At 35.8% G+C, this 22,348-nt stretch overlaps 1 protein-coding gene across 6 annotated transcripts in view; it reads left to right on the top strand.

Moving 5' to 3' along the window:
- LOC129265683 (twitchin-like) overlaps positions 1 to 22,348 on the top strand; it is a 125,239-nt gene that overhangs the window by 42,105 nt on the left and 60,786 nt on the right. For all 6 annotated transcript variants that reach the window (XM_064100265.1, XM_064100271.1, XM_064100278.1 and 3 more), the window contains 16 exons: positions 2,152 to 2,430; positions 3,057 to 3,151; positions 3,782 to 3,950; positions 4,355 to 4,624; positions 11,979 to 12,260; positions 12,837 to 12,985; positions 13,915 to 14,065; positions 14,729 to 14,923; positions 15,510 to 15,617; positions 16,384 to 16,571; positions 17,002 to 17,113; positions 17,928 to 18,079; positions 18,482 to 18,611; positions 19,664 to 19,851; positions 20,226 to 20,340; positions 21,788 to 22,093. In XM_064100265.1, the coding sequence (XP_063956335.1) occupies positions 2,152 to 2,430; positions 3,057 to 3,151; positions 3,782 to 3,950; positions 4,355 to 4,624; positions 11,979 to 12,260; positions 12,837 to 12,985; positions 13,915 to 14,065; positions 14,729 to 14,923; positions 15,510 to 15,617; positions 16,384 to 16,571; positions 17,002 to 17,113; positions 17,928 to 18,079; positions 18,482 to 18,611; positions 19,664 to 19,851; positions 20,226 to 20,340; positions 21,788 to 22,093 (2,889 nt within the window). The remainder of the gene's footprint in view (positions 1 to 2,151; positions 2,431 to 3,056; positions 3,152 to 3,781; positions 3,951 to 4,354; positions 4,625 to 11,978; positions 12,261 to 12,836; positions 12,986 to 13,914; positions 14,066 to 14,728; positions 14,924 to 15,509; positions 15,618 to 16,383; positions 16,572 to 17,001; positions 17,114 to 17,927; positions 18,080 to 18,481; positions 18,612 to 19,663; positions 19,852 to 20,225; positions 20,341 to 21,787; positions 22,094 to 22,348) is intronic.

The raw sequence follows: 22,348 nt of genomic DNA, 5'->3' as shown, positions 1-22,348 counted from the left end.
ACACACGAATGTCCCCCAATTCCTTAATCACATGTTTATCCCACAGGTATTTTTTCTTATTTGCACAAAATCTCCTTGGATCGATACACCAAAAGCTCACCACACAACAAGAAATAAAACTAGTAAGATAGGCACGGGCGAGATAGGAATGAGGTACATGTATTCTGCAAGCAAGTCACCGCTGTGCAAGTAAATAGATATCAAAAGCCCACTACATGTAGATATACACAGTGTATGTGCTCTAGTGAAGGATTTGGAATGTTATTCATTTGGAAGAAATGAATCGGAAGAATCATGAATTTGGAAGAAGTAGTAAAAAAAAAGTAAACAAACAGTAATTTCATTATGAACTTAGAAGATATAGATTGCAGATTTGATCATGTATTGGGTATCACATTTTGATACAAATGATCTAACTCAATACAAGTTGATTGGCAAGACTTGGGGCACTTAAAAGATTTGAGAATGCTACTAAAACGATGATAACAAAATTGATATTCTTATAAAGATATTTTAAATCCTGAATACAAAATAAAATAAGGTTTGAAATTGCAGACTATACTTACAAGTCCACTGTGATTGGACTTGTTCATTTACAATATCATACAACATCGGATCTAAGAAAGATGATGTTTTTTTTTGACATACCGGTATATAAAGGGTCAATGCATGGATCAAATTTCACTGCATCATGATTATATATTTTCGTACTGAAAGTGCTAATTTTGAGGATACAAAACAGATGCTTATCATATAAAAAGCAAACAAATCTATATGGAAGCAGCTAAATTAATAGCGAATGATTTATGCTTATTGTCAGGTATATAATGTACGGATGGTATAAGCTTTCGCACTCTGCTTTGCTTTGAATAGCTATATAGCATGAGAAATCAAAATACTCTTTCGTCTTGCATAATGTATTACAGATGAAATGATATTGTATGAGTTCATCATCAACGGGTAATATAGATATGTATGGTGACGTTTTTATGATAAAACTTTAAACATCTTTGTTAGATTATGTTTCAATGTTTATTTAAAAATATCTTTGAGAACTCAAATGATCATTTATTTATCTTTATAATATCAATCATAATACATTTTTATTGCTGCAATGCAACTTTTTTGGCAGCAACCTCCAAAAGAATGCACATTTATTTAGCATAATGTTTGTGATAAAAATGGGGATATTAGTCTTGGTTGTTTTGATAGAATGTCATATAATAGAGAAATGACACGTAAGCTCTCATTTATTTTCATTTTAAGGATATTTTGTGGCTTATTTTTATTATGACCAAAATATTTTATTATCACATGCAATATTGACCGGGACAAAAATGGTTGGATTTGTAATAGGACGTTATGTGACAAGATGAAGAGTTTAATGAATGGCAGAGAAAGGGATATAGATGTAAAAATTCATTTAGAAGAAAATATATTGTTTGCTCTCATATTTCTGTATACTAGACTTCAATAGCAAGGCCTATTGACACAAAGCTGAATGATTGATATGATTGTTCATAGGGCCGTTTTTAGCAATTGATTACATTAATCACTTTGTGCAATCAATGGAAAAAAATTTGATACCCATTTCAACATGATTGATAAGATTGATTATAGGGCAGTTTTCAGCGATTGATTGCTTTGATCAGTATGTGTAATCAATAGAGAAAATTGATACCTATTTCCTCATGATTGATAAGATTGATGACAGGGTTATTTTTGAGCAATTGATTGCATTAATCAGTATGTGTAATCAATTCATGAAATAGATTGTAAGATTAATCACAAAGGTTTGTGTTAGAGGGCCCAGTATGTTCATATCTAAAGAAGATGAAGTCATTTACATGAACATTCTAAATTTTTTTTTTTTTTTGGGTCTCAAATGAAATGATATCAACTCAAATTGAAAATGCATAAAAAGAATGAATTCAAATTATGTTAGTATTTTGTAATATTTCATTTATTGCCTTTTGTGTCTCCAATTAAATGAACAGAAATTAAATCAAACAAAAATGCATCAAAGGAATAAATAAATGTAAAAAATCATGTTGATAATTTGAAGTATTTAATCAGGGTCATTGGCATGTGGGGTTTATAGATCCAGTCGGTCCCTTTCTAGATGCGCTTTACTGCTTTCCTTGTCCACAGCTTCCAAGCCAAAGATTGACTTCATCACGTTGATCAAGACGGTGGAGGTGGACGAGGGCGCCGACGCCAAGTACACGGCCGAGCTCAGCGGCGACAAGTTTGAGATCACCTGGTTCAAGGACGGCAAGAAGATCACCGCCAAGGACATTCCCAAGTACGAGATCAAGAAGCTTGGTCGCAAGCACTCCCTCGTTGTCAAGAAAGTGACAGCCGAGGACCAGGGAGAGGTCATTCTCAAGGTCGACAGGCAGGAGTGCTGTGCTGGTCTGCTCGTCAAGGGTGGGTAGCCTCGAGCATTCTTTTATTGTATCTGGTCCCTGTTTTAAAAAAGACTTTTTGTACTATTGTAATTTTTTTCAATAATGTAACTCCCATGGTTACCTTGATTGTGATTGGCTAATGAGCCTCGTTACCATGTTAGTTGCTAGAATGGCAAATTTACCATAGTGAAAAATACCATAGAAAAATTCAATTTCTGAGAAGATTTTACTTCATCTTGGAGCCTATATAAGTATATTTTGTGATACTTTAGACTGAAGATATACATGTTGAAGTTCTTAACATTGAATTTGGGAGTTTTCTGTCAACATTCAACATCTTGGTGGTTGTGATTGACGGTCATGTTTTTACCTACTTGCTAAGAAGACATGAATGCTTGTAATCAAGCAACCAGAGGACTGAAGGCTTCAGGTCCTCTACAAGGGGCCTGTTTAGTAGGATAAATGACAGATGCACCAAGTGGGAATTGAACCGTATTCCCAGAATAAAAAAAACCCTTCTATACCATTTGAGCTTTCTCGCCATCTCGCCATCTCATAGTATTTTTAGTGATACAAAAAATGCATGAAAAAAGATGAAGAATTTTTTGTATAATGTTGTATTGTTTGTTTGTTTTGTGTTTTTAGCCAAACCCAAGTTCCTTCAAGAGCTTAAGGATATCAGCATCGTTGAGAAGCGCACTGGAGTCCTGGAATGTGAGATCACTGATGCAGAAGCCAAGGTATTAAAAGAAGAAATAATTTATGAAATGTTCTAGCAGCCACCCCCAAAAACCAACAATAAGTCACTTGGGAGAGTTCACTGTAAATATAAAATAAAGTAATAATAATAATAATCACAATAAATGAAGGAAAATAGTCATTTCAAAGCCTGGTTTAACAAAAATGTGTGATTGTATGATATTAATTTTATCTTAATTATTGGATTGGGACGAACTTCATATTATTTGTTTACTTTTTTTCAAAATCGTTCATTGGGTATGTTTTTGAGGGTTTCGTTTATTTTGAAATGAATTGATTCATTGTTTAGATTTTAATGTATATTTTTGTGTTTGTTAGTCTTGTTCAATTCTTTTGGGTTCCATATTTATATAGATATGTATATAAGTGAATATTCAATTTGTGCTATTGATTATGTAAATATTACTGATTCAATTATATTGATTATAGCACATTGTATTTTATGGCAGGGCCGTTGTGGAAAGTAGTTTTGAAACTGACAATGCCACCCTGTATAAATAAAACTACAAATGAATAAATAAATTTAAAAAAGAGAGACAAAAATCAGAAAATGTGTTGCATTGTGATCAGTCTGTTTCATCACCTTGCTTTGTCCTGTACTTTCTGCACAGGTTGAATGGACCAAGGACGGTAAGCCATTCACCGGCAATGATCGCATCAGACCTGATGTGGAGATGGGCGTCAGGAAACTCATCTTTGACAAGGCCGAATTCGAAGACAAGGGCAAATACACTTGCAAGTTTGGCAAGCTGGAGTCCACAGGAAACGTAGCTGTTATCGGTGAGTCCAGGATTAAATGTTTGATTTTCAGCTTTAGACAACTAATTTGCGCCTGATTTTACAAACCATTTCCATCATGAACCTAATTTTTGTCAATTTTTTTCCGAAACAAGATTTTTATATATTTCTGAAAGCATGTCTTCCACTGTCTTCCGTAGACTTGTCAAATTAAGTATGAAAATTCTCATTCTTTAAAGAATAAGATAAGATTGGAATATTGTTCCAAGCATCATTTTCCCTCCAGTGATTTTGTTAAACATCCTAACCATTGCTTCTTCCTTATATTACTTTTATGAATGGATAGATATTGTGCAGTATTTGTCATTAACATTGAAACTTTTTCTACAATGTCAAACTCAAATCTAATATTCGCATCTTTGACCTTGACCTTTCACCTTTGACAGAGGCACCCAGCATGTCGGCCAAGCTCGACCCAATGTCCGAGGTCTTCGCTGGCGAGGACTTCGAGCTCCTGACCCAGGTCACGGCTCCCGAGGCCGAGGTCTTCTGGTTCAAGGACAACTTACCTCTGGAACCATCGGACAAGTTCGAGGTCATCTCCGACGGCAACACCAGGAAGCTTATCATCCACGATGTCCAGCCCGAGGACAAGGGTCGCTACGCCTGCGCCATGGACGAGGCCAACGCCACCTACACCAGCCTCAAGATCCAGGGTAGGTCTCTCTTCTTTTACCTTCTTTCCTTGTTCAAGCACTGAATGAGTGTGGAAGCACCATGTAATTATACTGAAAGTAATCCTGTATCAGACCACATCCTGCCAAAGTGGGCACCAGTCGGCAATTACAAATTTTTAGGTTTTCTCGCTGTTAGTCTTCTCCCTAAACTGCTTCCTCTGCTGCTCAAAAATTTTCAAGATGGGCAATTACATTAAACCTTTTTTTATGTCTGACCCTATGTACTGTACTATACTTTAATTCAAAGAACTGCTCAAACCATGATAATCTGAGAGCATGATCACTTTATATATGAACTAGAAAATAGAGATCAATATTTCAGGAATATAGGGATCAGACGTACATAATTTGCAAAATTGCCCAAAGTAACAAGTGTGGGTGTATCATTCTATGATCACCTTGATCATACTTGGGATAAAAATTAGTTTTTTTGAAAATATATGTATTTTAATTTAAATGTTCGTCAGTAAAAGAATGCATTGAAAATGGATTCAATGCACATTAAAATTCTGTAAACTTTAAAAGTGCTGACAAGTGCTTGCTTTGGTACAAGGGTCGATATTTATTCAAATCGAATTTGTACCAGACTCTACCATTTTACACCGTTGAGTCTTTCCCTATGCCTGTGCATGACATCAGAATAGAAAGTTTACTGTTTTACTTTTAAGTGTCAATTATAGCACTCCATTTTTTTTTCATTTTGTACAAGTACATTTATGGAAGAATTCATTTAATTTCACTTTCATATTTTTATAAAAGTTTCCAAAATATAGATCTTATTGGATCCTTGCTAAGTTGATAATTGTTGGAGAGTATACTATCATTAGATTGTGTGAGATGGAGATGGATTATATGAGAAAGAATAAAATAAAACTTCGTTTACAGAATAATGAAATTTTGAGAGGTAATTTCCCAAAGATTGATCATTATTTGAAATTGTGAATACATTAGATGAAATCGAAATTCCAAAATACAGCGAAAAATGTTAGGTTGCACAGTGCATGTGGCACAATGTGGAATGTGCTTGCATGAGGAATGTATGGTTGTAGAAGCACCATGTAGATTAGCCTAGGCACCATAGACAGTATAGATGACATCACACTCCTTCATATACGTCAGATTTAAAACTGAGACCACTTTAAAGGTGATTGGAATAGTTCCTCTGACAGTGAGAGTGTTTAATGTAGAGTTTTTGTCAGTGATATTCACTGACAGATGTTATAAGCTACTGAAATCCTTGCATCTGATTGGCTAAGAGTAAATTAGTCAGGAAAAATCACCAAAAAAACTTACTGAAATGTCCCCCCCCTTGTTGGTGGTTTTATCTGAAGAATACCAGCATGAAATACTTTGACAGTAGATTTACAGAATAGTTTTTTACTTTTTTTTCTTCTAGTAATAGGAGTGGGCTATAAATGGGTGATTTTTGGTTTTACTGTGGGAACAGTTTTTTTGTGTTCTTTTTACCTTATCTCAACATGAAATGACAATATTTTTTGTCTCGGGTCCGAAAAAAAAGTATGCCCGGCCAAAATCCAAAATGGCCGCCAAAACCCCCCAAAATCACAGTTTTGGCCACAACTTTTTTATTTGGTGGTCAATTTCTCTGGTTTTGGTGTCTATTCATATGTTTTGGGGGCAGGCAATTTGTTTTTCCTATAATAACTACTTTTAAACCATTATTTGCAGACTTAAAAGGTAATTATACCTAAATTTTCCCATTTTTGTAGCCTTTTTTCAGCCAAAAAGAAGGTTTTATCATCCTGGGGTTCTTGGATATTAGATGGTACGAGGTCAACAATTGCAAGCAGCTTCATATAGCTATATTGCTTTTATTCCTCCACTTTGGGTTTTACGGATATTTGTGAAATATATCTTATCAAATAAAAGAAAATGTCATTTACCCATAGGGGCCATACGGTGTACAATGCACTGTACAATGCACTGTACATACTACACTGCATATATCCATGCATTGACCACCATGGCATATGACAAGGCCTGTATATAAACTATAGTGTCATAGAAATGAGCTTCAAAGGTTTAGAATTAGATTGTGAATTTGATTCCTTGTCAGCTGATGTACATGGTGAAACCAGCAACGTAACTTACACTTACTGTAAATATCACATTTATGTATATATACGTACATCACATTTTTAGCCATATCTTCTTCATTTGGAGGCTTTTTTTTAACCTGGTTCTGGTGTCTAACTGGCCTATGTTTATGGGGTCAGGTAACTACTAGTATCATGGTAACGCTGATCAACAGCCAATCAGAATAAAGGATTGCATGCAAGTTACCATTAAGTTAAGTTAACATAATGGTAAATTTGTATGCAACGGGGCCCAGAATAGCTACAGTGTAAATTACCTCTCTCCGCCCCCTGAATTAGCATATTTGACAAAACATGTCCTCAATTTCTGAGACAAAACATATCTTCAATTTCTGAGGCATCTAATTCTAAACCTGAGAGCTCATTTCTATGACACTATAGTTTATACAAGCCTTGTTATCTGTCATGGTGGCCAACGCATTTATGCAGTGCAGTATGTCCGTAAAACCCAAAGTGGAGGAATAAAAGCAATATAGCTATATGAAGCTGCTTGCTATTGTTGACCTCGTACCATCTAATATCCCAGAACCCCAGGATGATAAAACCTACTTTTTGGCTGAAAAAAGGCTAAAAAAATGGGAAAATTTAGGTATAATTACCTTTTAACTCTACAAATAATGGTTTAAAAGTAGTAATTATAGGAAAAACAAATCGCCTGCCCCCAAAACATATGAATAGACACCAAAACCAGAGAAATTGACCACCAAATAAAAAAGTTGTGGCCAAAATTGTGATTTTGGGGGGTTTTGGCGGCCATTTTGGATTTTGGCCCGGCACACTTTTTTCTCGGACCCGAGACAAAAAATATTGTCATTTCATGTTGAGATACATTACAAGGAATAAAAAAAAAAAGTTGTCATATTGAAATTACAAAAAAGTATTTTTGACCCATGTATATAATAGCCCACTCCTACTAGTAATCCCATTTGTAAGAACCTGTAGATCTTGTAGTAGAAGAGCAAAGTTAGATAGCATGCTCTCTCGATAATGAGAAAGTATGACTTATCAAAGTCACTTCTTCTGCAGTATTAACCCTTCCAGAATAGGCCTGTTTCATGATAATCACAATGAAACTTGTTATCGTAACTTCGTAAAGGAACAAATCACTTCAGATTTATAATGAAGTCCTACAAAAAAAAAAGAATATGAAAAAAATTACAAAAGTGAAATGTCAAAATGATGGAAAGAAATATATCAAAATTTGATTTAGAAAAGCAACCGAAATAGGAATCTAAATTGAAGGGAAAAAATACACTGTGGTTGGGAATACATGCCTTGGGGGTACAGTACAGAGCATTTAAAATTATCTTATTTAGATTTTTTTTTAAATGAGAAAAATATTAAAAAGGAGTGGAACTTGAAATTCATATTTCTAAAGTGATTGGTCCCTTTAATGCATGTCTATCTTCCATTCTATATACTGTATGTACTTTTGATTTCAAATATGGTTACGAAATGTCCCTATGAATGTGATTAAAGAAAACAATAGCCTTGCTCTAGAATCTTTTCCCATTAACCTGCATATCTCTTAATTACTCATATTTCAAAACAATAAAACCTCAGCTAAGCCAGGTAAGTCGATGGTACTGCCTTCCTTAACAAGTACAAATGTTCTTGTGTTATTTTTTCTGTGATGTTGACATCTTTTCAATGTTTCTGTTCCTAGATTAGCAAAGGTTGTCTTTCTTTTTCTAATATCACTGCTGAGTGTAATATTTTCAAGAATTCATTAAAAGCAGAGTGATTGGAAAATTGCTGGTGTTGGTATTATAGCCAAGTGAAAGTGTTGTGACCTAAATAATAGCTAATTTACATGGAAAATGTCTTTGTATTGCAAAATGTATGTATCACTATTGAAAAATATAGGTAGAATAGCTGAATTCTAGCTGGATTAAAAGATGATAAATGTAAGAATGTAGAATAAACACATGTTTATTTTTTATGTATGACATTTTACAAAAATTGGTTTATACGTCAATTAAAGAACAGAGAGGAAGAAAAAAAATGAATATAAAGGAGAGATACATATTTACAACAAACAAGATAATTAAGAAAACTCTTAAGATGTGATTAAAAGTCCTGAAAAAATGTTGGTTTTTTTTTTTTGGGGGGGGGGGTTATACAACCAATTATTGTTCCTTGAAAGTGAGTTAGAGAAAATTCAAAACCCTTTTCTGCCAATAAAACTACAACAAATATTTGGCAAGCTATAGGATCTAAAATCTTAATGCAGAAGTTGATTTCAGACGTTTTATGTAAAAGTTAAATAGTTGAATAGTTGTATTAGGATCTATTCTATTTACTATAAGCTCATGGTCATTTAAAAAATGTGATCCTTGAGCTTCCTTCCTCGCCCCACTGTTCTTTTCCTTCCTCAAACAAAATTTTAACCAAACTGGCTTGAATGCAAATTACCATGCTATTTTTAGTTTGATAAGCTATAAATTGGAGATGCATGACATCTGCTTGATCTATTCTAAAATAATCTTTCTTCTTGTAAGGATTTGTCCATATTGGCTAATCATTCCATGATGCACTTTTTAAACCCTGGTTGGAGAGAAAACAAAATTCATTAATTGTTTTTTCAAATACAAAAACATTCTTAAAAGGATTTGTCCATATTACTCAGAGGAAAAGAAAAATATCATGATCTACAGAATTGTTTCTTTGGCTAGTTCCTTAAACAGCATCCTTTCAGTCCGATTTAGAGAAAAAAATGACGTTACTATTAACTTGTATCTCTTTGAGGTATGGAAGAATGTAGTCGTATGAAGGAAGCTCATTTTGTTGTACAATGCGGCTTGATGTGTTGGGTGACAGAAAGTTGACATGACCCTACCAGTGCAGATGGAGACCTTAGAATAACATACAATTTGCATTTCTCATTTATATTCTTATTAGAATAATTATAAATGATAAAACAGTGCTTTGTACAGTTTTTATTTTTTGTAAATTATTTGAAGAAGTTATGTTTTAAAAATAATTTTTTTTTCATAAATATGAAATCACAATGATTGCCAGGGAATATTTTATCATATAGGTTCTGTCCAACATGGAATATTCACAATACTTTTTTGATGAAAAATAATTTTTTGATGGAAAATGTACACACTGAGGAATATATATTTAATGGATTTCTCTCTTCATCTACATGTATGTTCATTCAATGAATCTCCCCTAGTAAAAATATGTAACATGAGAAAGAATTTAAAGCTTTGACAAATTATAAAAACTTCAAAACTTTGTCTGCATCTGTTCAGGGCTAGATTTGTGAATACCTTTTGGCTCGCAACATGCCAAGCAGAAAATGCACCAAAATATGGGAGCATTTTTGCCAGGTTCTAATACCAGATTTTGTTGTTTCGCTGTGATAAAATGATATATATTTTTTAATTGTATGTCTGCTATGTCAACAGAAGATGTTTCATGTACTAAAGTGGCATCATGTGTCAATTGTTGAGGAAGTACTTCTGTATGGTACTTGTCTTGCTGTGTTGACATTTAAATGCCAGTTGTCACACAGAGAAAACTCTGAATTTGAGGAGATATTTTCTCTCATATATATGCCTCTTGTTACATGTGATTTATTCCATACATGTATTTGTAAAAGGTGAAATCAACTTGTTTCTTTAAGTTTCAACAATATAATCATGTTTATGGTAATCTAAACCATTTGTGCACAATTTGCTTGTACTCATTTGCTTTTGAGTGTACAAGATACCTGAAATGTGAATAATATTTAATATCATGATATAAATGAAAGCCTGTATGAAATAACATCTGTTTCCAGTAATTTCATTTAATTAATTGGTATAGCCCAAGCTTTATAGAGAAGGGAAATCAAGTTTGCGAAGCACCCTATTTTCCTGTGTGCTGGAAAAAAAAAATGTCTCAGCTTTTGGTGCATTATTCTGCTTTTGATGGCAAGCTTTAAAAAAAGACTTTGTCGCTGGCTCCATTCACCTAGATAAAAGATAATGCTGTTTAGATATTGCATTAAATCAAATTTTGTTTTAAATGAAGAGAAAAGTGAGAATATGTGCTAATTAGTAGGCTGTTATCAAAATGTTCTTGATTAATGCTTCAGCGGTTTCATTGGCTGTCTAATACTTATTGTGACAAAGTAATTGTATGTGCTTACACGTAAATAATGCATTTTTAATATGCTTTCCAATAATAAGTAAGCTTGTTGAAATGGCAGTTTTTATCTTTGATCTTTTATGCTGTAGCTTGTCTTGTGAGAGCTCTTAATTGCTTTAAAATCTCAATCGGGTGGCTGTTTCATAAAGCTGCTCATAAGTTATGAAAGACTTTACGCTCCACTAGTGATATTTTCTTGTGAAAAATGATATATTCCTACGTAGCTGACCTAGCACCTAAGAACAATCCATTTGTTTGTAAAGTTGTGTGGAATTTGATGAACAGCTTTATGAAACATCTACCTGTTCCTATGAATCAACATGTAAGAAAGGAAGAGGCTAAAAATGACTTGGGTTTACCTTGTGCATTTAAAATATAAAACACTGACAAAAATGAATTATTAGCACTAGTCTTCATTTTTTGGGGATAAACTACCTAAATATTCATATCTAGCTTATATTTAACTTTTTCCATGTGAAGGAGCTTGTCACTGAGTAAATTCTAATGATTACACATAAGATGGCTCCAGAAGATGCAAATTATCATACTTGTAAATTTTACATTCTGAGAAAGATGATAGGCCTACAATTACCTATTTTTCTGGTTAATGTGCAATTCAGTGATTTTTCTTAGAAAATTACAAGCTTTAATAATGGCTTAATATTTTTTACTGATATTTATAGGCGTTGTAATATGCATGCCTCAAACTTTGCACTTTAATTATTTACTGAGAATCAAAATCAAAGATTGCAGATTTTAGCATTTTGCTAATATTCACTCTTGGCACCTCGTCTTTCTGCCTTTCATATTATCAGGCTCACTATTGTCCACAATATTAATATTATATGGCACGTCTTGTACACTTTCCATTACAAAAAAAAAGAAATGGGATGAAATGCACCAATGATCAATGGAAATTTATCGTACAACTTTAGTATGTGGTGGTTTGAAATGATTACTGCATTTTTTTTTGGAGCTGATATTGAAGTCCTTAGGGCTCATATTGAAATCCCTCTCAACTGAAAATTGTGGTGAAAAATCACTTATGATAATTCTCTCTGATTCCCCCACAACAGAGAAGCCAAGTCTGAAGACAGATACCCTCAAGGACGTGACGGCCAACGCCGGCGAGCAGGTGGAACTCTACCTGGAGATCTCTGGCTCCCCCGCCCCAACAGTGGAATGGTCCAAGGGCACCACCAAACTCTCGGAGGGTGACCGCATCCAGATCATCTCCACTCCCAACGACGCCACGTTGGTGATCATGAAGTGTGCAAGGAGCGACTCCTCCGAGTACAGTGTCAACATCAGCAACAAGCACGGAAGCCAGAAGGCCTCGGCCAAAGTCAAGATTATTGGTAAGTACAACAACCGCCCTTCCCTTTTATCCTTTTTTCTTGAAATTTGAATATTTCAGTTATTATTTTGGATATTCAGATTTTTTGTTCAGTATTATTGTTCTTGTACCTCTTATCTGGAAAGGGTCAGTATAGTAGGTTAGTTCAGTTGGTATTATCATGTTTAATGTATTGTGTATAGCAAACTTGTAACCAAAAGTCCCTGTCCAGCTGTGGTGCTCCTGACTGTCAATTCCAATTTTACTACAATTTTCACTTTTGATACTTATAAAATCAAAAGTATGAGCATAAATTAATCAATTCACAGTTTGATGAGAATGTTGATTATTATAAAATCATGCTTTTTGAGGCTATAAAATAAATACAAAAATTATAAATGTAATAAAGAAGTATTGAAAACCAAAGTGAATATTTACTAAAAGCTGGCGTGAATCTAATGTTTTTCACAGTAAGGCCCTTATGTCTTCACTTCTTTAGCCTTTGTCCCCTTCTAATCAATATTCTCTCATGTTAGCTCATTGCCTTGACGTTTATACATCTGTGACCTTTGTCCTTGACCTCTGACCTTCCTTACAGACCTTCCTGGATCCCCTACTGATGTCAAGGTGACAGCGTACAACGAGGAAACTGTCACCCTTACTTGGGAGGCCCCCAAGGATGATGGCGACTCTCCAGTCTCTCACTACGTGATGGAATACAAAGAGAAGAGGGCTACCAACTGGGAGGTAAGCGAGTCACAAAGAACTTCTTCTCTTGTTGCAAGAATTCAATTCCTCCTCACGTGATTACATGTCAAGGTTTTGAAAATTATTTTTGTTTGTAAAAGCCGACAAGGAATTGGCTGCTGTTGACTTTGCTTATATGTCTGGGTCCGGTTTCATAAAATAATGTTGTAATATTTATTTGCAATAACAGTTAACAGCTACTGAAATCCTTCAATCTGATTGGCTGATTGAGATTATGATATGAAAATTGTGCATTTGTTATTAAAGTCTTAATGAAACGGGCTCCTGATGTAATTGTTTAATCAGGTTTTGGGTGGTAGGAGGATTTTTTACTTTTTAAATATATGTTTTAGAGCTTACATTATTCACAAATCAATTAAGGTTTTCATGGGTAAAACCCACATTCCACAGAAAGCAAGACCTCTGAAAGACTGCTGTAAGACCATGAAACTTGTTTGATCTTTCAAGGGTCTTTCAACAAACTTCCAAAGATCTCTGAGGTCTTTCACGATTCCTGATGAATCTTTCAGTGGTCTTCGTGGTCTCCATGATCTCCAAAACTTTTTGAAACGGTTCAAAACATTCTTACAGCGGTCTTTCAGAGTTCTTTGAGGGGTCTTTTTAAGCCATTCCACAGAGATGACAAATTTCAGTTATCTTGGAGAATGCTGCAAGACCTTGCAAATTTTTGGTCTTTCAAATGTCTCCCCTCTGTGGAATGGGGGCAAAGTGCATTCAGAGATTAGAAGCGTCTTTTGACTTAAAAAACCCAACAAAGCTATTAGTTAACAAATAGATGGTTATCAATATATTTATCACTAGAAATAAAACAAAATTGTGAGAAAAAAACTTTGATGTACTGAGGCAGGGCCAATCATAAGACCAATATGACAAGTTACATGTATACACGGTATTCCTGGTGTTTACAGGTGGCTGAAAGCAGGGTGCGTGACAAGACCTACCAAGTCACCGGTCTCACCGAGGGTAAGGAGTACCTCTTCCAGGTTTCTGCAGTGAATTCTGTGGGAGCCAGCAAACCAACCCAGACCGACAAACCACAGCTGTGCAAGGAACCATCAGGTAAGGGATAATCATCTGGTGGTCACAGTGTATGCGTGGGTGTCTTTGATGTTAGATGATGGTGGTGATGTTCTTGATGGTATCGCTGATATTATTTTTGACGGTGTTTGTGATATTCCTTAGGGTGGTGTTAAAAATATTTTGGATGGTGGTGATATTCTTGATGGCAGTGGTTATATTCCTGATGGCTTTGGTGATATTCTTGATGGTGGTGGTGATATTCTTGATGGTCTTGGTGATGTCCTTGATGGTGTTGTTGATATTCTTGATGGTTTCTTGGTATTTTTGATGGTGTTAGTGGTATTCTTGATCTTGATGGTGTTGATGATTGTTGATGGTGTTGGTGGTATTCTTGATGTTGTTGGAGGTATCCTTGATGGTATTGGGATATTCTTTATTGTATCGCTGATATTCTTTGTAACGGCATTGGTGGTTTTCCTGATGGTGTTGGTAATGTTCTTGGTAATGGTAGTGATCTTGATAAGTAATATTCTTGAAAGGGGATATTCTCTTTATTGGTGATTCTTCATGGTATTTGTGATATTATTGATGATGTTGAAACACCCACCAAACCAGAGCCTGGACCTCATTCAAGGTACAAGCACCTTACCTCTGATTCAATTTTAACAATGATACAAACAATATTTCTCCTCTTGGTTCCAGAACCTCCTGATGCCCCTGACGCACCCAAAGTCATAGCCACCGCCAACGGTTGCATCTCTCTGGAGTGGTCCAAGCCAGGATTTGACGGAGGACGTCCCATCACCGGCTACTTCTTGGAGAAGAAGGAGACCTCAAGCAACAGGTGGTCCAAGGCCACCAAGGATGACATCAACAAGACCAAGCACACCGTAACTGGTGAGTTGCACTGTCCATTCTTTAATCCTGTCTTCGCCAACTGCCTATTTCTTCAAACTTTCTGTTTTCCACTCTCTAACTTGTTTACATTCTTTTTTTTCTCTCTTTCTTTTGCTTTGTGCTAAAATCTCTAATGGTATGTTGCTATTTTGTAAATTCATCATAGTCCGTATTCTGAATCTGGGTTTGATTTAAACTCTCGACTAAACTAATGGTCTAACTATGGATAGCCAATTGTGACACAAGATTCTGACAGAAGAGCTTAAATTTATCAGCTTATTTGGCTCTCCAATCATTCAGAACTATGTGAGAATAATAATAAAAATTGTTCACTGTCCCATTAATGCATGAAGAAAGATTTTGATAAACATAAGAATCAATCAACGTAAACAAGATTATGATATTTTCGGCTTCCCATAATTTTAGCGCCGAGTTAGACCATGGTTTAAGTTCAGGAGATGCGCCCATCTGTCTGGTTTCAATGTTAGCAGGTAAGACAGATTGAGCACAAATCCCCCAAATAACCTGCTTCAATGTTTCAATGAATGATTTTGAATTTTCCTTATCTTCTTGTTTTCCTTTGAAGGTCTTACCCAGGGATCCGAATACCAGTTCAGGGTTTCAGCCATCAACAAGGTCGGAACCAGTGAGCCTAGCAAGCCGAGCAAAGCTGCTCTTGCAAGGGAACCCATTGGTGAGTACTGCTTCAAACCTTTCAACATGGAGCAAACTGACCAATACTGTTTGGTCTCTCATTGACTGAAGATTATGAATAGCTAATTTTGAAATATACCTTTTGACATAATTGTTAATAACACAGATGATAAATTAACCTGTGATTTTATTCTTATAGAGAATCTAAACATGAATATGTTTAATTTTTCCATGGTTTGTTCCTTCCCTGTAACTCACATTCTGTCCATTTTTTTAATATCTTTTTCCTTTTTAAATGATATCATATATTGCATAAAATGAATTGAAACCACAAACATTTGTACATTTCCAATAACTAAAGCTTCCATATAACAACCAAACATCCCCCTTCATTTTTTCTTCTTCAAATATTATCATATATTCTATAAAATATACAAATAAAAAAATTGGATTGAAACCACACATGTCCAATTTCCAAGAACTAAATATTCCATATAACTCCAAATAAATGAATAGTTTTTGCAACATATCTCACTTTTCAAATTATTATATTGCATAAGATAAATTAATTGGATTATAACTCCCAAACTTAAAAAACAGTTTTTGCAACATATCTCACTTTTCAAATTATTATATTGCATAAGATAAATGAATTGGATTATAAATCTCAAACTTAATTAAAAAAAAATTGTTTGTAACATATCTCACTTTTCAAATAATTATATTGCATAAAATAAATAAATTGGATTTGATACAGAAAAAAATTGTCAGTGTTGATACAACAAACATTTTCTTTTTCTGTACAGATCCTGCCTCTTCACCAGGAGATCTTGTCGTTGGTGACATCACCAAGGATAAGATCCCTCTTGAATGGACCAAACCCAAGCAGGATGGAGGCAGTCCTGTCCAGGGATACCATGTTGAGAAGCTCAACCCAGACACTGGCAAGTGGGAGAGGGTCAACAAATCACCCATCAGGGGAACCAAGTTTACTGTAAGTGGGCCATACTAGATTATATACATTCAAACCTTTATGGTGTTGTCACATTTCCCGCTGTATGGCGAGTAAAAAACAGCCGTTTTAACTTTTTTTGTACCAGCTACATATGGGTGGTTTGAATAGAATTAGATAACACAGCTGTTTTCGACTTCCCGTACGACGGCTGTAGGGGACGGCAGCCTAACGAAAACCATTATAATCTAATTATTTTTTATATGCATTATAATAGTATTTTATTTTTCTTAAGTGCATTATAATGATTTTTTTTTCACATATGCATTATAATACTATTCTTCTTTCTTATATCTGGATTATAATGGTATTATTTTTTATTCTTATATGAAGTAAAATGGTATTTTCTTATATGCATTATAATGTTATTTTTTCTTATATATGGATCACAATGGTATTCTTTTTTGCATAGGTACCCGCTGAAGAAGGCGAAGACTATGATCTCCGAGTTGTGGCTGAGAACGAGGCTGGTCTCAGTCAGCCATCCAACAATACAGGATCAATCACCGCAAAGGATCCTGAAAGTAAGTCTTAAGGTCATCGCACAATTTAAGATTGTCTACGATCTGATTTGGGAGTATGAACGCTTGAGTGTAAATTTATGGTTATTTCATCTATAATATAGATATAAAGCGAATTCTAGGAAGCGTTTTATGAAAAGGCTTGTGGGATGTTTTATCCAACAAGTCCCATTTCATCAGACAGTTACCATAGTAACAGTGCTTCTCAGCCAATCACAATCAAGGAAAGTTGTCAGGTCTGACAACTTGTCGGACAAAATGTTGATGAAACGCTGCCCAGAACTTCATATTCATTGTGATGCCACAGCAATTGTATTTTTAATAGCAGCTATGACTTTTAGCTGATTTGGCCATTACTATGAACTAATAATATGCAGAATATCTATATTTTTGTATTGATACTCTGAATCTCAAATAAGATCGTTTTCTATTTGTTTATATTATGAGAAAATATTCAAAACATCTGTATTCATCTGAGGATAAAGGAGAGAGGACATTTTTAAACAAATTATTCATGTCAGTTTTAGGTCATGAAAACTGTGTTATCTATATCTACCAAAGTTGAAGCCATCAATTTCTTTACAAGCATCAAAACTATTTGCTAGAAATCTAACATTCTAATGAGACATTCTTGTTATTTATCTTTGTATTACTACCCAAGCTTGACAATTATTTGCAGGAACACTCAAATGATAAATTTGCAGTCTCAACTAAGCTTTAAGTCATATCAGTATAAAATTAAAGTCAGATCATAGGTTACTTTTTTCAGGAATTCTACATTCAAATTATAAATACTTTTTTTTTTTTACCCTCTCAGTCCCACCCAAACTTGAGCTGAAGAATATGCGTGACCAGACTGTGAAGGCGGGACAGACCTTCAAGCTCAACCTCAAGTTCTCAGGAACCCCCTACCCGACAGCCAAGTGGTCTCACAGCTCCAAAGAACTCGTTGGAGATGAAAGAGTCAAGGTACTAATATCTCTCGCTTCTTTTTGGTGGCAAGCAGGGACAGTTTGTCACTTTCTTGATAGGAATGTGGGAAAATTTGTGTTTTTTTTAAGGAAAGAGGATCTGCCCTGGGGATATTTTTCCTACTTTTCATTCTGTAATACATTTTCCTTTTGTTTGTTTGAAACATTTTCTTTGCCATGTATATTTGCTTTACGTGGTTGATAAGCACATAGATTTCCTTGTCTAGTGGGTAAGTATTTGATTGAGGTTCATGATTCAAATTTATCAAATGGCACTCATGTCCTCTGCCAACACCTCATTGCTTTTCGTCACCCTGGGTTTATTTCAAGTTATACATTGACGGTAATTACCACCTAACCAAGATCTCCAATGAAAATACGTCTTGCATTTCATTTTCAGATGCGAAGCACCCCAGTCGAGACTGAATTGTCTACATGGGGAGCAACCCGCGGAGACTCGGGTGGTTACACTGTCACTGTCCAGAACCCCTACGGTACCGAGACCGCCACTGCACAGGTCACCGTCATAGGTAAGGAAGATCCTTCCAAATAGTTGGTGAAACACCACTGCATTTCAATTAGTTTTTATGCACTTGATTTGTTGGCCTTCTTTTCAGATAGTCCAATACCACTTGGGCCAAACCCAATTTGGTCTACAATCAATTTGGTCTAATTGCAGTTTATGTTCACCAGGCCAACAAGCAGTTGGTCTACTTCCCAGATAGTCTAATACCACTTGGGCCAAACCCAATTTGGTCTAATTGCAGTTATATATTCACCAGGCCAACAAGCAGTTTGTCTACTTACCAGATAGTCTAATACCATATGGGCTAAATCCATTTGGTCTAATTGCTGCTTGGTCTACACTACACTACAATTGAATGAATACCAAAGTAGTCTAATGTCCAGTTGATCTAATTTTGCACTTTGTGTACTTATTAATTCTTATGTTTTGGAATGAAAAGTGAAAGTGGTTTATAAAAGTTCATCTTTGTGCTAGACTAAATTCTCATTTAGTCTAATGCCCGGTTGGTCTAATTTCAGCTTTGTATACTTGTTACTTTTTATATTTTCAAATGAAAAGTGGTTTATAAAAGTTCATCTTTATAGATATAGACTAAGTTGTGCAAGACCAAATGGATGTCGGACAAAAAAGTCTAACAATCATACCAAAATTATAACTCGTCTTTACCATGTATATTGAAGAAGTACATGTAAGGTGAAACCTAGCATGACATACATGTAGAAGTGTGGACTCAAATTCTCCACCATTTTCTCTACAACTTGTAACTGATGAATGGTATCTGTATCCTTGGTAATTTTGAAATAATAATTCTTATTTACTTAGGATAAACACTTTACCTGCATAACACAAAGCTATCGTTTCCCTTGTCCTTTCTAAAATATTTGGCGCCTGGTAAGAAGGCAGAAGGTCCCATTTTTTAAGTCTTTGTAGTGACTTGACCAGGGATCAAACCCATGACCTCATGACCACAACCTCATGAGGTGAGCGCTCTACCATTGAGCCACCATGTCCGATACAGAAAATGACCATGGATTTTAACATTCTTTTTCCATCCAGACAAGCCGATGCAGCCTAAAGCTCCACTGGAGATCACCGACGTCTTCTCAGAGTACCTTACTCTCAACTGGAACCCACCCGAAGATGACGGTGGAATCCCCCTCGCCAACTACATCGTTGAGAAGCGTGACGTCCGACGATCAGGATGGTCTGTCATCAACGACACGACCAGGGACACCACTCTCAAGGTACGTGGTGCTCTAGCTGTTATAAGCTTCTGTAATGGGGATATCCGATTGGCCAAGAACAAATGTCCAGGACAAGAATCTTTTGATAAGTACAGTAGACTCTGCATAAGTCGTCCTTCTACAAGTTGAATAATCACCTACACTGTACATTTACTATAACTTGGAAGTATTATTTCAGACCACAGTAGGCAAAACATGTGTTTATAATGTCTTTTTAGTCATATTTCGCAAAAGTCAAACGGATTTTGTGGTCTCTAGAGACAAGACAGAGTCACCTGCACATATATCTACTTCTGGTTGAATATATTGATTGGTACAGCAAATGGATGGTAGACAATCAACAGTTCTTGTATTTCATGTGCTTTTTCTTTTAGGTTACCCGTCTTGTTGAAGGCACAGAGTACATGTTCCGTGTGGCAGCAGAGAACTCTGAAGGAGTCAGCAAGTGGCTTGAAGCTTCCAAGTCTGTCATTGCCAAGAACCCTTATGGTATGTTGGATCGGATCTTTTCTTTCTTTTATTAGACAATTAGATGATTCACAAGACATTTCCATTCTCAACTTTTCATTCATTTGTCAACTCATCTTCTTCAGCCTCGCCTATTTTTAGTGTGACATTTCAAAATGATTTGCGGTGCTTTTGGACTTTTTCCCTATTATTATAAATTTTCGCTTAAATTGCATTATCATAATAACCAGGTGGGGGTTTCACAAAGATTTAAGTGTGGCTTTGAGTCGCACTTCATGCAGTACAAAAGGCACTACCACATTGGTAAGATCATGCACTTCTGCGTTACATATCGTGCGCACATTGGCATTTAAGCATGACTGAAAGTCTTTCTAATCTTTGTGAAACGTTCCCCAGATCTCCTCATTACTATTGTAACATGAAGACTAGCGAGAGCTGTAGAATGAAGATCAGAATGAAATACTGTCCTGAAAGTGCAGAGTTTAAATGAAATACCCAAAGAATAGTCGTTCATTATTTTACCTTCAAAGTTGATTCTCCAGGCAGGTTGGTAAGGAAGTAATGTGGGAAGCCGACTATTGCTGCTCTGACACTTGCATGATTTTTGGTTCCTGCATTGGCACGATTCGAATTTGTGACAATGCAGGGCATAGAGAACGTCATATTCATGCGAGGTTTACGCATTTTAATATAACCTCACGCAATGTCAATAAACTTCAGTATGCTCAGAATACAGCTGCCAGGGTTTTAACTGGTACATCAAAATATCAACACATTTCACCAATTCTCCAAAAGTTACATCGGTTGCCAATCCGGAAGCGTATAGAATTTGAAATACTTCTTCTCACTTGGAAAATGTTATATGGTATGGCACCGAAATATCTACAAGACCTTGTCATGCCTTATACACCAGCTCGTAGCCTAAGATCATCACACCAGCAACTTCTTGAGACTCCCAAGACACGTGTAGCATATGGTGTGCGAGCTTTCTCTGCCTCAGCACCTCTCTGGAATAATTTGCTGTTGAATTTAAGAATTATACCATCACTGGAGCCTTCAAATCTAAACTGAAGTCTTATCTTTTCTAACGGTATTAGTTATTGGCTATTTGACTCTCATCCAAACTTTCTCATTCTTTCGTTTCTTGTGCGCCTTGGAATAGAATATTTCTAGATAAATGGTGCTATATAAATGCCTATTATTATTATAGGCAGGACATGTTCATGCAGAAGTTACAAATACTGTCACATCATTCATGTGGGGCATTGCCTTGCGTTATAGCCAAACTGCGCATGCGTATGCCTTTAAGGGAAACAATTATGAGACTTGCAGGAATCATTCGTCACTTATCATAAGTTAGTCATTAACAATTTTCTGATGGCTTGTAACCTTCCTGTGTATTCATTGCTTATTGTACTCTGAAGATTATATCTCTTAATCTCACACGTGAATCACTTTTCATTCACAGACGAGCCTAGTGCACCTGGTGTCCCAGAAGTCGTCGACTACGACAGGGACTTCGTCGAGCTCGAGTGGGCCAAGCCCAAGAAGGACGGCGGCGCACCCATCGAAGGTTACGTCGTGGAGAAGCGAGAGGCAGGCGGAACTGGCCGCTGGCAGGAGGTCACCGTCAGCCCTGTCAAGGGCACCAAGTACAAGGTGAACAACCTTCCAACCAACAAGGAACTGGAGTTCAGGGTAGCAGCAGTCAACAAGGCAGGCACCGGCAAGTTTAGCGAGTGCTCGGCACCTCAGAAGACGAAACCAAAGTTTGGTGAGTGTGTTGCTCTTATATCAATCCCGTGAGTCCTCACGATCTAGCATAGCCTACAATTTGCAGAAATTTTGTGGAACGTTGGCAGAGGTGTAACATTGAATGAATTGTCCTTGTACTTTGCAGCATACTATTTATGACTGTTTGAAGAAATATTGAAATCTGCCATTCAAGTACAATTAAAGGCTTGATGCAGAATTAAAGTAACAATCTATTATTTCCATAGTGGCATTGATTGCTCTCCATCTTTCGAGC

Source organism: Lytechinus pictus, chromosome 1 (genome assembly GCF_037042905.1).
Source record: "Lytechinus pictus isolate F3 Inbred chromosome 1, Lp3.0, whole genome shotgun sequence".
Taxonomy (NCBI): domain Eukaryota; kingdom Metazoa; phylum Echinodermata; class Echinoidea; order Temnopleuroida; family Toxopneustidae; genus Lytechinus; species Lytechinus pictus.
Note: the sequence above shows the minus strand (reverse complement) of the source record. Positions and strands in the feature narration are given on the sequence as shown.